The 13,349-nt window shown below is 38.7% G+C and overlaps 1 protein-coding gene across 3 annotated transcripts in view; it reads right to left on the bottom strand.

The window, feature by feature from the left end:
* Positions 1-4,222: 4,222 nt before the first annotated feature.
* The window catches only part of ATM (ATM serine/threonine kinase), an 86,171-nt gene continuing 77,044 nt past the window's right edge, over positions 4,223-13,349 (bottom strand). For all 3 annotated transcript variants that reach the window (XM_042460044.1, XM_042460045.1, XM_042460046.1), the window contains 8 exons: positions 12,138-12,254; positions 10,672-10,821; positions 8,991-9,156; positions 7,630-7,716; positions 7,421-7,535; positions 6,920-6,983; positions 5,926-6,062; positions 4,223-5,835 (listed from right to left, as the gene is read on the bottom strand). In XM_042460044.1, coding sequence (XP_042315978.1) covers positions 5,652-5,835; positions 5,926-6,062; positions 6,920-6,983; positions 7,421-7,535; positions 7,630-7,716; positions 8,991-9,156; positions 10,672-10,821; positions 12,138-12,254 — 1,020 coding nt within the window. In that variant the 3' untranslated portion in view covers positions 4,223-5,651. The remainder of the gene's footprint in view (positions 5,836-5,925; positions 6,063-6,919; positions 6,984-7,420; positions 7,536-7,629; positions 7,717-8,990; positions 9,157-10,671; positions 10,822-12,137; positions 12,255-13,349) is intronic.

Raw genomic sequence — 13,349 nt, 5'->3', positions numbered from 1 at the left:
GCTTCCTGGTGACATTGAAACATGTAGGTAGGCTTCCTCCAGGTCTATTGAAATTAATAGATCTCTTTCTCTCAAACTCTCTGTGATTGTATGCAAGGTTTCCATTTTGAACCTGAAGTACCTTACATAATTGCTGAGATACTTTAGATTCAAAACTGGATGGTATATTCCATTGCGTTTGGGCATAGCAAAAAATATCGAATATACTTCAGTGTATTTCTGATATTCCTCCTCTATTGCCTGAATCTGTATCAAATGTTGTATTTTGTTCTGAATTATCCTGTTTTCCTTTAGTACTGGAAAATGAAGGTGTCTGGCTCTTGGCTTTTTATTGAAAAGAAACCTGTGTCCCAATGTTACTGTCTGCAGTACCCATTGGTCTGTTGCTTTCTGTGACCATAGGTGCCTACATTTTCTCAACCTTCCTCCTACAGCCATATTTCTCATGTCAATGTTGGGTCCTGCCATGCTTCTCATTAGCATCTCCACATCACTGTCTATGAAACTATTTTCCATATCGAATTCCTGGCTGATACCACAGGTTTCTTTGTCCTCTGAACTGCATTAGACTTGCCATTCCTTGTCCTCCTGGAAAGGAATTATATGTCCCAAATGAATTTCTGTACAGTCTCCTATCCATTCTTCTCTTTGAATAGTTGTCACAACTTGTTTTTCCCCCTCTTTGTTTTCTATTAGCCCTTTTTCTAATGGTTTGTCCTCAGAGTAAACCTCCTGTAAAGTGAAAGTATGCTAAGTTAACAGTATTAATGTTTAGAATTCTGATGGATCCTGCCTGGCTGGGTTGGCACGAGGAGATTACCCATGTTATATGGATTGTGACTTCAGTCTCACGGAGAATTAATAGGTGTAATTTTGCTTTCCTTAAAGGCTTGAATGGAGATCCATCTAATTAATTCAATATCACCTTCAAGTCTCAAGTTGAGGATCTGTGTATGGTTGGTGGCCCTTTCAGAGCTGCACCTTGAACAACCTGTTTACATGCAGAAGAGATATTAGTATCTGACTTTTCAGCTACTAAACAGTCACCAGTGTTGCTATCTGATGTTTAAGTGTTTTATGTTAAGCCTTCCTTTAAATCTTCCTGAAGGAAAGCATGCGTATATTTTTAGCTTACCCTCTTTAGGTGATTCCAAGACTTGAATACACGTCATGCCATGTCCTTGGAAACTTCCTCGTTGTCTCAAAATTGCCTCAGCATCACATTTTTTGGCCGTGGCAAACATGTTTCTCTTCCAGTTGAACAACGTTTGTGACGGAACATCTGTTCCACCGAGCCTTCCTGCTTGGGTAACTCACCTGAATGTTCAAAGATTTTCTTTTGCGCCACAGATATAGTCTGCTTATTATCTGTGGTTCCAATTAATAATTGAAACAGTTGAGAAGTACTGCACTACAACCTGTCTCTGTTGTGTGATCAGTCATAATGTCCCAGCAAGAATTTGAGATCTAAAATATGAAGATATCCCTTCTGTGCTTCAGCACTGCACAAAATAGAGATAACCATAAATCACCGATTCAAAGGCACATGCTCTTTTCCCCTAATATTGTTTCACTGTTTTCTTTCTGTATTCCATGAAATGGGTGAAGGAAGAAATCTATTTTATTGTTTCGCAACTAATAGCATGGTATAGCTCTCTGTAGCTACCTGTAACTATTTATCAGAAGTAATTTCCTCCTGGAAATAACCAAGTAGCAGAAACCTTCCCTGTACTGCTGGAGTTGAAAAATCAGAAGTGTTGCTCTCCAGGAACAAACCCCACGGCAGCTGGGGATTCTGTTGCCTGAATGGAAAGCTGGATCTGTTCAACTGAGGACTAAAGTTTCTAAAAGTATGCTGTCATCCAAAACTCCTTCCTCTCCCTGAAATGCCCTATCTTTATCTTTAAATATATTTTTGCAAGGCATTAACACCAAATTACTAACTTCAGACTTTTGGTCAGATTCCTAAGCCAGATGGAACATCTCGCAGCTATAGCAACCTAAACAGAAAAGAGGCAGAATCTTGTGTTGCATCAGCCACAAATTGCAGCACCCTGTAATTCTTACTCAGCAATGGCTGAAATGTTCTTACATCAAGGGTCAAAAACACAGTGCTTGGGACTGCTTTAACTGCCCTGGCTCAATACTAGGGAATTTTGGAACTGTACTTTTGTCAGACCTTTAGCCCTCTCTGTCAGAGAGCTCTGGTGCCACAATAAACTACAATTCCCAGGACTCCTAGCACTGAGTGAAGGCAGTTAAAGCAGTCTCAAGATGGATTACGTTTGCAGTGTGTTCTGGACCAAGGTCTCTATTTGCTTAGACAACCTCCACTTGCAACAGAGATGCCCTAGCAAAAGAAGAATGCTCTAAAGGAGTGAGTAGAATTGTCATGAGTCTTTTAAAAGGCATCACCTGCCATTTCTTCCTCTTGATCTCTTAATATATCACCCTTCTATGGTTGCAGGGTCTGGAGCATTCACCAATATAACAATCAAGTTATAAAGTATATTTAACATATAATTTAGCTGAGATAGATTTAATACTATAGTTTCCTGGTATGTAGCAGAGCTTTCCACTCCACTGAAATTAGTTCCTGAAATACTTAAGGGAATTAAACCTCTTCTTTGAACCTGTCTTTCTCAGAACCGCTCTAACCTTATTCCAGACTCCTAATTATCTTTATGATTTTCTTTAACCTATTCCAGCTCAGAGTACCTTCTACTTTGAGCAGCAATAAATCAATACCATTTACATTCTACTGAAAAGCGTGTTTGATGAAATTACACATGAGCATATCAATTTCAGTTCAGGCCAGCAAAATGAAGTTTTGGTACTTACACAGAGTAAGTGCTTACATGGAATAGTAATTGTGAGACTGTGCAGAGGAGCAATCCACAGTCATATCGGTTATATCCCCTCATGCCTGATCCAGAAGCAGGAGTCATGGTCTTCCATGTCTATTATCCCCTCTTGTAAACTGCTCAGATTCCCAGTGATTGGGCGGTATATAAATAAATCCTATTATTATTATTATTCCCCTTCAATTATAACCGTTTAATTCCATCCCTGTCTTTCCTCTTATTTCTTATTAAATGTTTTTTCCCATCAATTTATTTCATTTTATCTTCATTAAAAACACACACACAAACCCATCTGTCCTGGCTGAGAGTAATGATAATGCAGGGTTTGGATCACTTGAGGGTCAAAACCCTGATTCAGGGGCAAAATGTGGCAAAAAAAGCCACTGTCCTCCACTGGAATGAATGCAGGGCACTAGTGAATAGCCACTTCATCAAAAAGCTCAGTTGGTCACTAATCCATAGTCCTCCGAATAAATCTCTGAAGTCACAAAGCAAAAAGCTCAGCAGGCTGCTAAACAGGAACTCTGAGTAAGCTATGTAAGCAGAGCTACGGAACATAGATGTTTATCACACTATGCTCTTAAAGAGGTACTATTCCAGTGTGACTCCTCTAGCAGCCTCCTGTTGCATGCTGGGATTGGCAGTTTTAAGGAGCTGAACTTCTCTGCCTGAGAATTCTAAATACCCCTCCTTAAAACTGCCAATCCCAGCATGCAACAGGAGGCAGCTAGAGGAGTCACACTGGAATAGTACCTCTTTAAGAGCTCGTCTGATAAACACCATAGTGATGTTCTCTCTTCAGAGTGAGTTAGAAGGGATAATTGGGATTTTTCCAAAACAGCACCCCAAAATAATCCAGTCCAAAGACTTGATTACCTGGAGGACAGACCTCAGGTGTGTAATCAAGATAATGGGAGATTCCACAAGTGCATTACATCCTGCCCCTATTTCCCACCTGAAATTTTCTGAGCAGCTTTTTTTAAATACCAAAAGAAAGGGAAACTGGAAGTTTTTGTAGTTCACTAGATAGATACTTGGGGGGGAGGGGGGCATAAAAGATTTTTGGAGACAGATGTTTGTCAAGAAGAATTTAAATTGATTGCACAAGCGAAGAATTCTATCTCTTGCTTTTCAGCAGATCAGATCTCTTATGATATGTCAGATGTGGCAGCTGCTATTAATATTTGTAGCAAAGGTGAGCAACTTCTTCAGACACTTTTATAAACCTTAACTTCCAGAAACCTTAGCCAAAATGGGCAAAGGTAAAAGATTACACAGCTTTGCGGAAAACGTCTTGAGGACCGTTCCCCCCCCCCACCTGATTTAAACTGTATCAGTACTCATATCACACAGTTCAGTACAAAGTACATGGACAAATTTATTCTTTTCATTTGAACAATATACACATGTCCCAGTATTACATTATAAAAACAGATAAATTGATTTCACATATTTTAGCTTATTTTAGTAATTTCATTTTGATTTATAATGCCCCTTGATCTTTTGCCTGCAGGCTCCTCTGCAAGTAATAATACAGCTTAATAATACAATTGCAAATTGGACTGATTGAGGTAGGCCACTATTTCCATGAGAAAGAACAGTTTTCAATTATGGACATGGTAAGATTTTTTCCAGCTTAAAGTACAACTTCCACTTGAATAAGAATAAAAACATACCATATCTATGTTATAAATATCAACATTTATAAAAAGTAAAAGGATACCCACATTATTATGCATATAGATAGACTATACCAGTTGCTTCTGTAAATAACAATGATGAAAGCAATATAGTACCAGTGGCATAAAGTTTGACAAATGTACATATATTTTTATACATATCTTTCCTTCTCAGTATTTAAAATGTAGCTTCTTATGAGAACTTGTGCTGTATGTCATATTTTAATGTATGATAAGTAACATTTAAGTTCCTTGTCCTCCTTTTGAAAGCAAAAAGGTAAACAGTGCATACATCTCTTACTAACCATAAACCAGTTTCTGAATTCCATCTACAGCTAGGATGCATGGGATTTTTACCACGTATAGATTATGTTCTCTTTCAGTGCCTAAGTGCACGTTTACCAATCTGGTGGTAGCTTCTTTTTGTCAATTACACTGCAAAGCAACCATACAAAGGGACCACTCTGCTTATGACAATAATGATAATTTTAAAATAAAGTATCAACAAAGAATAGCAGTATACTGCAGCAATACACCCAAACTATAACGTGGGGTTTATTGAGAGGCACTATCGTTTCCTTTTGTGGGAGCATATGATTGCAGCATTAACCTTCTGAACTTAAGTGGGATTTTAAAGAACTAATGAATCCATGTACCTGGTGATGTAATCTCAGCTCCTTCGCAACCCTCCGCTGATGGAGGGCATACTATAAGATACTCTGCAGTATTTATACTCGAAGCCTATGGTTCAATAGTTTTCAAATCAATGTTTCAATACTTTGTTCAGGATCCAGCACAGTATCTACTAAAGTAACTGCTTCTGTCAATCTAATCAGATGTAGTTCCCCTCCCTATTATAGCCTGCTGTTCATCTCAAAAATCAGCTCCAGATTGCTGGCCAACTGTCCAGAGATGTTTTTAGGGTTGCTATGGGGGAAGGGAGAACTGAAGAAAGCTCTGTTACACTGGCTATCAGCAAGCACTGGGATCCTGGATTTAGGACCTTAATTCCTCCACGAACCAGGAAAATATGAAATGTGGGACACATTCCCCCCCCCCCAAAACTCAGATCTGGTCACACTTTGTTCTTAAGATCAACTACACATTTTCAGACCCATGCTTTCCACCCTGGAAAGAGGCGGCTGAGATTCTTTGGGTCCATGGCTTGCTGTATGAGAAGATTAACCTGGCCCCTCACACTGAGCACTGTTCCTTCCTCCACACCTTTGAGTTTCTCCTGAAGTCGCATCAAGACACGCTCTGCTACTTTATTAAATGTCTGGTTATCACCACTGAGAATAAATAAGACAACAGAGTTAAAGGAGATCTGTGGACACTTAACTAATAACAACAACATAATAAGGTAGACGGAGATTACTTACTTTGCTTTTTTGCTACATCCCTGTTCAGCAGCATTGAGACTGGAGCGGACATCAGCCTCATCTTCTGGCCTTTGCTGCAAGTACAAAGCTTTTAAAGGGTTCATGGTCCAGTCAAAGAGGGGGTCATAGAGAAGCACCTAGATATAAGACAAGACACAAAAAATTTTCCAGATGAAACTAATTTAATACTTATAGAAGCAAGCAATTGAAGATCTCTAAGCATATAGGATAATTTTTAAACTGGAAATCTACATTTGGTCAACATATGAAATAAAATATTGTTGCATCTCAAATAGTTATAGTAATTAAGCACATTAGTATCTCAGATGAAAGCAAACACTAAAGTTATTCATTATTTTCTGAAATGCCAAGCTACTTCTGCCTTTACACTACTACCTATTACTGTACATTCTTGACTATAAGTTGATCTCATGTATAAGTCGAGGGCAGGTTTTGGGGTCAGAATTATTGATTTTGATATGACCGTGGATAAGTCGAGGGTAAAACTTAGCAGCACGTAACAAAGAATGTAAAGGATGAAACAAAGGAAAATGATGCTAAAGATCTTTAAAAATTTTGACAGGCATAACGATTTGTGCTCACCCTAAAGGCTGGATGGATGAGATTGAAGAGGGAGTTAATGCTTCTTTTAGGTGCTCCGAGAAGATATTAAGCTCTCATCTTTCACCAGGGCATGGTTCCTTTTTTGATAAGAGTTAAAGTACTTATATTGACCCATGGATAAGTCGACCCAGATTTTTTGGGTCAATTTTTTGACTAAAATTTCTAGACTTATACATGAGTATATACAGTAATCAATTCTTGACTTATGATGGGAAAGAGAACAGGTTTTTGCTGTTGCTTTCAGGACTCTGGTAGGTTTATATTGCAGAGTTATATAGCTGAATATGATGGTTTGGTAGGTTTATGGAAGTTTTAAAAACCCAGAAGGAATCCCTTTTATGATTTTTGATCTGAAGAAACAAACACTTACTTCTACAATAGTCAGCAAAGCTTCTTGGGAGTTTCGCATAACAGCCATAGTTTTTTCACAGCACCTAGAAGATAATTTCAGACAAATACATTTCTAAACTATTGCCACTGAAACTTTCAAAACAAAAGACCATTTGATTTTTATGGGCAGTACAACACTTTACACTTGATTTATAATGTTTTAAATTATTGGTGTTTTAAATATATAACATATTTAATTAAAAAAATCTTTTAAACTGTGTTTTTAGCTACATAGTATTTTGTTGTAAGCTGCCTTGGGTCCCATGCCAGGACAAAGGCAGGATATAGATAAAATGAAATCAAACTGGCTCTCATTGGGCTCAATACTATGGTCTCTTCCAACTCTACTATTCTATGATTCTATGATTCTAGTTCTCACTGGTTAACTACTGAACAGTTTTGTCAAACAAGTGAACAGCTCAAACTCTTTTGTACACTTAACAATAAAATGTTTAAGATAGGAGCTCTTTTTATACTTTACCTCCTGAAGACACCTTCTACTCCAGTAATACCCATCCCATCTACTATATCTCTTGTTAGCCTAAAAGGTACAGTCTCCGGAGTAGGAAGGATTTTGCCCTGCTCAAAAGCAACACCTAACAGAAACAAGAGAAAACAAATATTTTAAAAGAGTTTGGCACATGCAAAGTAAATACAATTCTGAGTATTATCTCTTGTTTTCATACTTACCTAGATCAATGTGCACAAGTTCTGCAGTTTGCTCATCTAACAGAATGTTCTGCACATGTCTATCTCCAAGACCAAGTATGTAGCCAACTGAAAGGGGAAGGTATTCAAATGAAGCCAGATATACTTGCATTGCATCCTACAACTCACTGTACTGAGTTGGGAATCTTAAACGCTGTTTTATGCGCATAGACACAGCAGATCCCTAATTTTTTTCCCCACCAGTTTTCATTGTATCACATCAAATATCACTTTAGAGGGCACTTTGAACATCAGCAATGGTTTTTCAAATGACAAGAGGTATGGTCAAAGAGACAGACTGATCTCTCTGTATCATATCCACAGTAAAGACAGAAAACAATATGCATATAAATGTTGCGGTCCCCTACATAGAATATCAATTAGTGCCATACAGTGCTTTAGTACATGTACTCAGTATACATATGTTCATTTCACAACTGAGAAGATGTACCATTTTGGACAGCATCAGATCATGCTATCAAGCCTCACACACTATTAACTTTCTTCCTGATCTTCATCCAGAAATACATGTGAACTACTGACAAGAATGAAGCAAAACATTGGTACTTGTAAAACTGCAACAGCACTTTAAAACCTCTCTCTGTTTATCATTGTATTAAGCACATTTGAGAAAAAGGATCCATGGAAGAGATACTATCTCTCACCTCATTTATCATTCATTTACCTAGGTCAATACATTGATTTAAATTAACTAAAAAGATTTCAGTAGACATGTATTTTGGAAATACTGAAGTGTATAGTAACTTACAATCTATAAAGCAAAAGCAAGCTTTAGTATTTTTTCATTAGCTTTTATTTGTAAAATAGGGATATAGAATCAGAGAATCATAGAGTTGGAAGAGACCACTAGGGCCATCCAGTCCAACCCCCTTGTGATGTAAATAATGTTAAATTTCCTGGACTCTGAAAATCTCCTAATTGCCACATGGTCATAAGGAGGAGGTGCCAGCCTGCTAGATATGCCCCTCCATACCATCTTAACTAAGAAGAGAAACAGCAAAACACAGGCCTGTCACTAACATCTTCAATTTTTTTCTCCTGTTTGGTTTGTAACAGCTTGCCTGCTGAAGAAGCCAGTGAAGCTGCAAAAGCTTGCAACATGTATATTGTGCATTTTGGTTGGCCAATAAAGGTATCGCTGTTTGGTGGATTTTTGATTGGAAAAGTACACTATTTAAAAACTGAGAACAGATAGGTGGGATCACAGTATCTAGCAGTTCAGATTTGCTTTTTTAAAAAAAGCATTAGAAGGGTCAATTTTACTGAGACCTGAAACAGTAAAGGAGATAAAAGCCTGGGGAAAAGGGTGGTTCATATTTTACCTATTGATGAAGTGGCAACACTGCGAGTATATGCTAACCGTTTCTCAAACCATACTGCTGGATCCAGAAATTTCTCCATACAGAAATAGCGAAATACAGGTTGGAAATTCTGGCATATATCCATGAAGATAGCATATTTCTCTTCAGAACTTGTCTTTTGTGCTTCCTTTGAAGAAAAGCACAAATAACTTGGAGACACCATTTGCTTGCTTTAGCTGTTATTATGCACTGAACTCATGCTATAGAGTTGGTATGAAAATATATTTTCTGCTTTGTTTATCCAATTAGGCTTCTGAAAACATAACACAACATACACACACACACACACACAATGCTGAAATATCTTCCCCCTTTATAATACTAACAGATATGAAATTATTGGACATAGGCCATACAGTTGAAAGCCACAGTGAAACATTGTGATGTACTGGATAAAGTGCTGGAGCAGCAGTCCCCAAACTTTTCTAGGCTACTTCTTCCTTTCCTTTTGGGAGACAACCCTACTGTTCCTCAGTGCCTATTTCCTGATATTAGGTCTACTGTTCTACTGCAAAGTGATGATGATGATGATGATAATAATAGAATTTATTTATATGCCACCTAATCACTGGGAATCTGGGTGGCTTACAACAGAGGAGATAATAAAAGGCAATAACAATAAACATGAATTAAAAAACAAATGTAACATGGCAATGTGTTCAACAATAAAAATAAAATAAAACAGTGATTAACAACCAATCTTGGTCAGTGTTCCCTTTGTATCTGGCCACCTTGTTTGCAGCCAGTCACCCTGGGAGCAATAACCAAGAAGCTGGCTCAGCAGGGACCTAGAAGCCTCTTGCCCATGCCAGCCTTTGCCAGAAGGCCAGCATGGTCCAGAGGCTTCTTGGTTGCTGCTTGACTGGCTGCTTAGTCGCTGTTCCCATTGTACTTAGTTACTCTGGGAGCAGCACCTGGCTGAGCAATGACCGAGATGCCTCTTGCCCTTGCTGGTCTTTGCCTTTGAAAAAAACTAGCTACATGTGAAGTTGTTAAACCATCATCTTCATTGCCATCGTCTCCTGCAATGTCACCAACCTTTTACTATTGTTAGAGATCTCTAAATGTAAAACAGGTCTTTGTATGGAAGTACAAAAAGGTGTTAAAGGCACACAAGAGGTTCCTATTTTCTTCTGACTTGTTTTGTATGTGTTAATTAAATCTGAACCATCAGTGGTGAACAATGTTTACTATCATATCATCAGATTCCTTATTTCCTATTTAAATACTTTTCTGCTTTTCCAGAATCAGGGATTACAGAAAATACTGTCAAGTCATTATTTGGAGAGGATCAACCCAGCCATATCATCAGGGAAACATCTATGACAAATCTCATGTGGTGATTCCCAACATTTTGCTTTGAAAAACTTGTTTAGGGGCCATATGATACACTCTAAATTTTTATCCAGAAATGAATGCATTACCTTATGTCAAATTATGTGGCACAATGGCAATGAAACCATCTGATTTTTATTACATATGAATGGTTTTTATGCCTTGTTTTAGTTTAATCCCTTCTATGCTGAAAACTCATTTTTTATTAATCTACAGGGTTGCATGATCTAGAAAGTTTTCTCATGTTAACTTTTCACATAGGGAAAAACATTTAAGGAAAACAAGTTATTTATTTACTTCTACTCACCATCATTTTCTTTTGGCAGTCTATGCTACTATAGTCTTTGGGTCTATATCGTTTGTGAGCACTTCTATCCGTATTGATAAGAAATTCACCCAGAGGAATTGTACCTGTACACCACTCTAACACACCACTTCTCTGAGAGAGGGGAACCACCTAAGAAATAAGCAGAGATGTGTTCAAAGGAATCATTCATTAAACCACATCTATTTGTAAGCATGGTTCTCAAAAATGAATTGAAATTGTGGTAGCAGTTGCTGGTTCATCAAGAAACTCTGGTTTGCCTCTTAAAGAATATTAAAATAGAACCATAGTTCCACAAGAGAACAAAGGGAGGATGAAAAGCCCTTCAGAGATATCTGGATGGTGAGAGTATAGGTGCTCATGACCACCTTCTCCAACTGCAGATAGTAAGAATGGGAGAAAGAATCAATTAAGTAGTATAAGACAAGACTTTCTCTACAGGCTATCCAAGACTAGATAGATCTTTACCAAAGTCTCTGGTAATAGATGAAAAGAGACCATACTGAACTAGACTGACCCATGTTCTAATGGTATAAGGCGGCTGTGTATGATAGAGGGGAGACACGGTAGCTCACTGGAAGAGCAAATGCTTTTCAACAAGAAGGTTCTAGGTTCAATTTCAGCCCTCACCAGTTAAAATACTCTCATAGAATAGGATCATAGAATCACAGAATCGTAGAGTTGGAAGAGACCGCAAGAGCCATCCAGCCCAGCCCCCTGCCATGCAGGAAATCTAAATCAAAGCATCCCTGACAGATGACCATCCAGCCTCTGTTTGAAGACCTCTAAGGAAGGCGATTCCACTACACTCTGAGGGAGTTTGTTCCACTGTCGAACAGCCCTTACTGTCAGGAAGGTCTTCCTAATGTTGAGGTGGAATCCCTTTTCCTGGAGCTTGCATCCATTGCACTGGGTCTCTGGAGCAGCAGAAAACAAGCTTGCTCCCTCCTCAATATGACATCCCTTCAAATATTTAAACAAGCCTATCATATCACCGCTTAACCTTCTCTTCTCCAGGCTAAACATCCCCAGCTCCCTAAGGCGTTCCTCATAGGGCATGGTTTCCAGACCTTTCACCATTTTAGTCGCCCTCCTCTGGACACGCTCAATTTCTCAATGTCCTTTTTTAATTGTGGTGCCCAGAACTGGACACAATATTCCAGGTGGGGCCTGACCAAGGCAGAATAGAGTGGCACTATTACTTCCCTTGATCTAGACACTATACTTCTATTGATGCAGCCTAAAATCGCATTGGCCTTTTTAGCTGCCGCATCGCACTGTTGACTCATGTACAGTGCAAGGAAGTACTGAGAAAGAACACAGTCAATCAGAATCAATAGTGCTAAACTAGGTGGAGCAATGGTTTAACTAATATAAATCTTTGTTATTATGTCGACCATACTGTTCCTATAACCAGGCTATTTTGACACAAGAACAATAAAACTTGCCTTGTATCTGCGGATAGTCAACTTTCTCTTTCTGGTTTCAGTGTTTTCCTGGAGCAAGGTATTGCACATCTGGAAAACCTGCTGCATGACAGCATCCTGCCTTAGGTCATCACGGCCCTTCGGGAGATATAAGAAAAGTAATGACACACAATTTCTCAGGCATACAAACTGAAAATGAATACAATATAGTTATTCAAAAGCACATGGAATTTACACCCACAAAATACATCAAAAATAGCACCTTAAACAGCCAATACAGTGCCACAGTGGGCCCTCCCCTTACGCGGGGGATTCTTTCCGGATCCCTCACGTAAGGGGAAATCCGGGTATGCTTGAGCCCCATTGGAAACAATGGGGCACATGCTCACGGCTTGGGGGGGCATGTGCGCCATTACTTTCATTGCAAAGTGGATTCCGCATAAACTGGAAGCCATGTATACCGCGCCTGCTTATGGCGCGGGCGCACTGTATTTCTAAGCTCACTGTCACAGTACAATTATTCTTCTGCAAGTTGTTCAGAATCCTAGAAATACTTTGTACGTTTTGGAAAAAAGGTATCAGTTAACACACTTAAGAAGATCTTTTCATTCTATTTAGTGCATCAACTGCCTACTAATTTTCCATTATTTTACTTCACAACACGAATGTATTTTCAGCCACAATGTTATAAAAAGAAATCTGTCAATATCCACCTAAAACAGGTGGGAAACTGTGGTAAAGAGGCCATTTTTAGGCCCCCAACCGCCCCCGCACCCTCCTGAAAAAGTGACTAAAAAGGGAGATTTTTAAAGGAAGTTCTGTTTTTTTCAAAAATGACCTTTATCTGCCACATAGGGCTGACTTTAGGTTTACTTTAAAAAAATAAAAAATAGCCCTCCTGGGCTTTAAACAGTCCAAAGGGATTTTAAAGAGCCATGCAGAAATTCTCCCTATGGCCATGGCCCTGGGGGTGCCTTTTTGGTTTAAAATCATTTTTTAAAAATAAAAATTGCCCCTGTGGCCTCATGGAGTGTGGCAAAGATTGCAGCCCTCTGAGGTCACATGAGGAAGCCAACTGGCCCCTAAGCCTCCCACAGTTGCCCAAGCCAACTGAAAAGATGTTTTCAGTGCAATACATATGATGGCACTCATGTGATACATAACTATAGTATTCAAGAACTACAATGGAAGAAGAAGGAGTCTCATATTTAGATGCACTTTCACATCAAAAAA

The sequence above is a fragment of the Sceloporus undulatus genome, chromosome 3, assembly GCF_019175285.1.
Source record: "Sceloporus undulatus isolate JIND9_A2432 ecotype Alabama chromosome 3, SceUnd_v1.1, whole genome shotgun sequence".
In the NCBI taxonomy this organism is placed as follows: domain Eukaryota; kingdom Metazoa; phylum Chordata; class Lepidosauria; order Squamata; family Phrynosomatidae; genus Sceloporus; species Sceloporus undulatus.
Note: the sequence above shows the minus strand (reverse complement) of the source record. Positions and strands in the feature narration are given on the sequence as shown.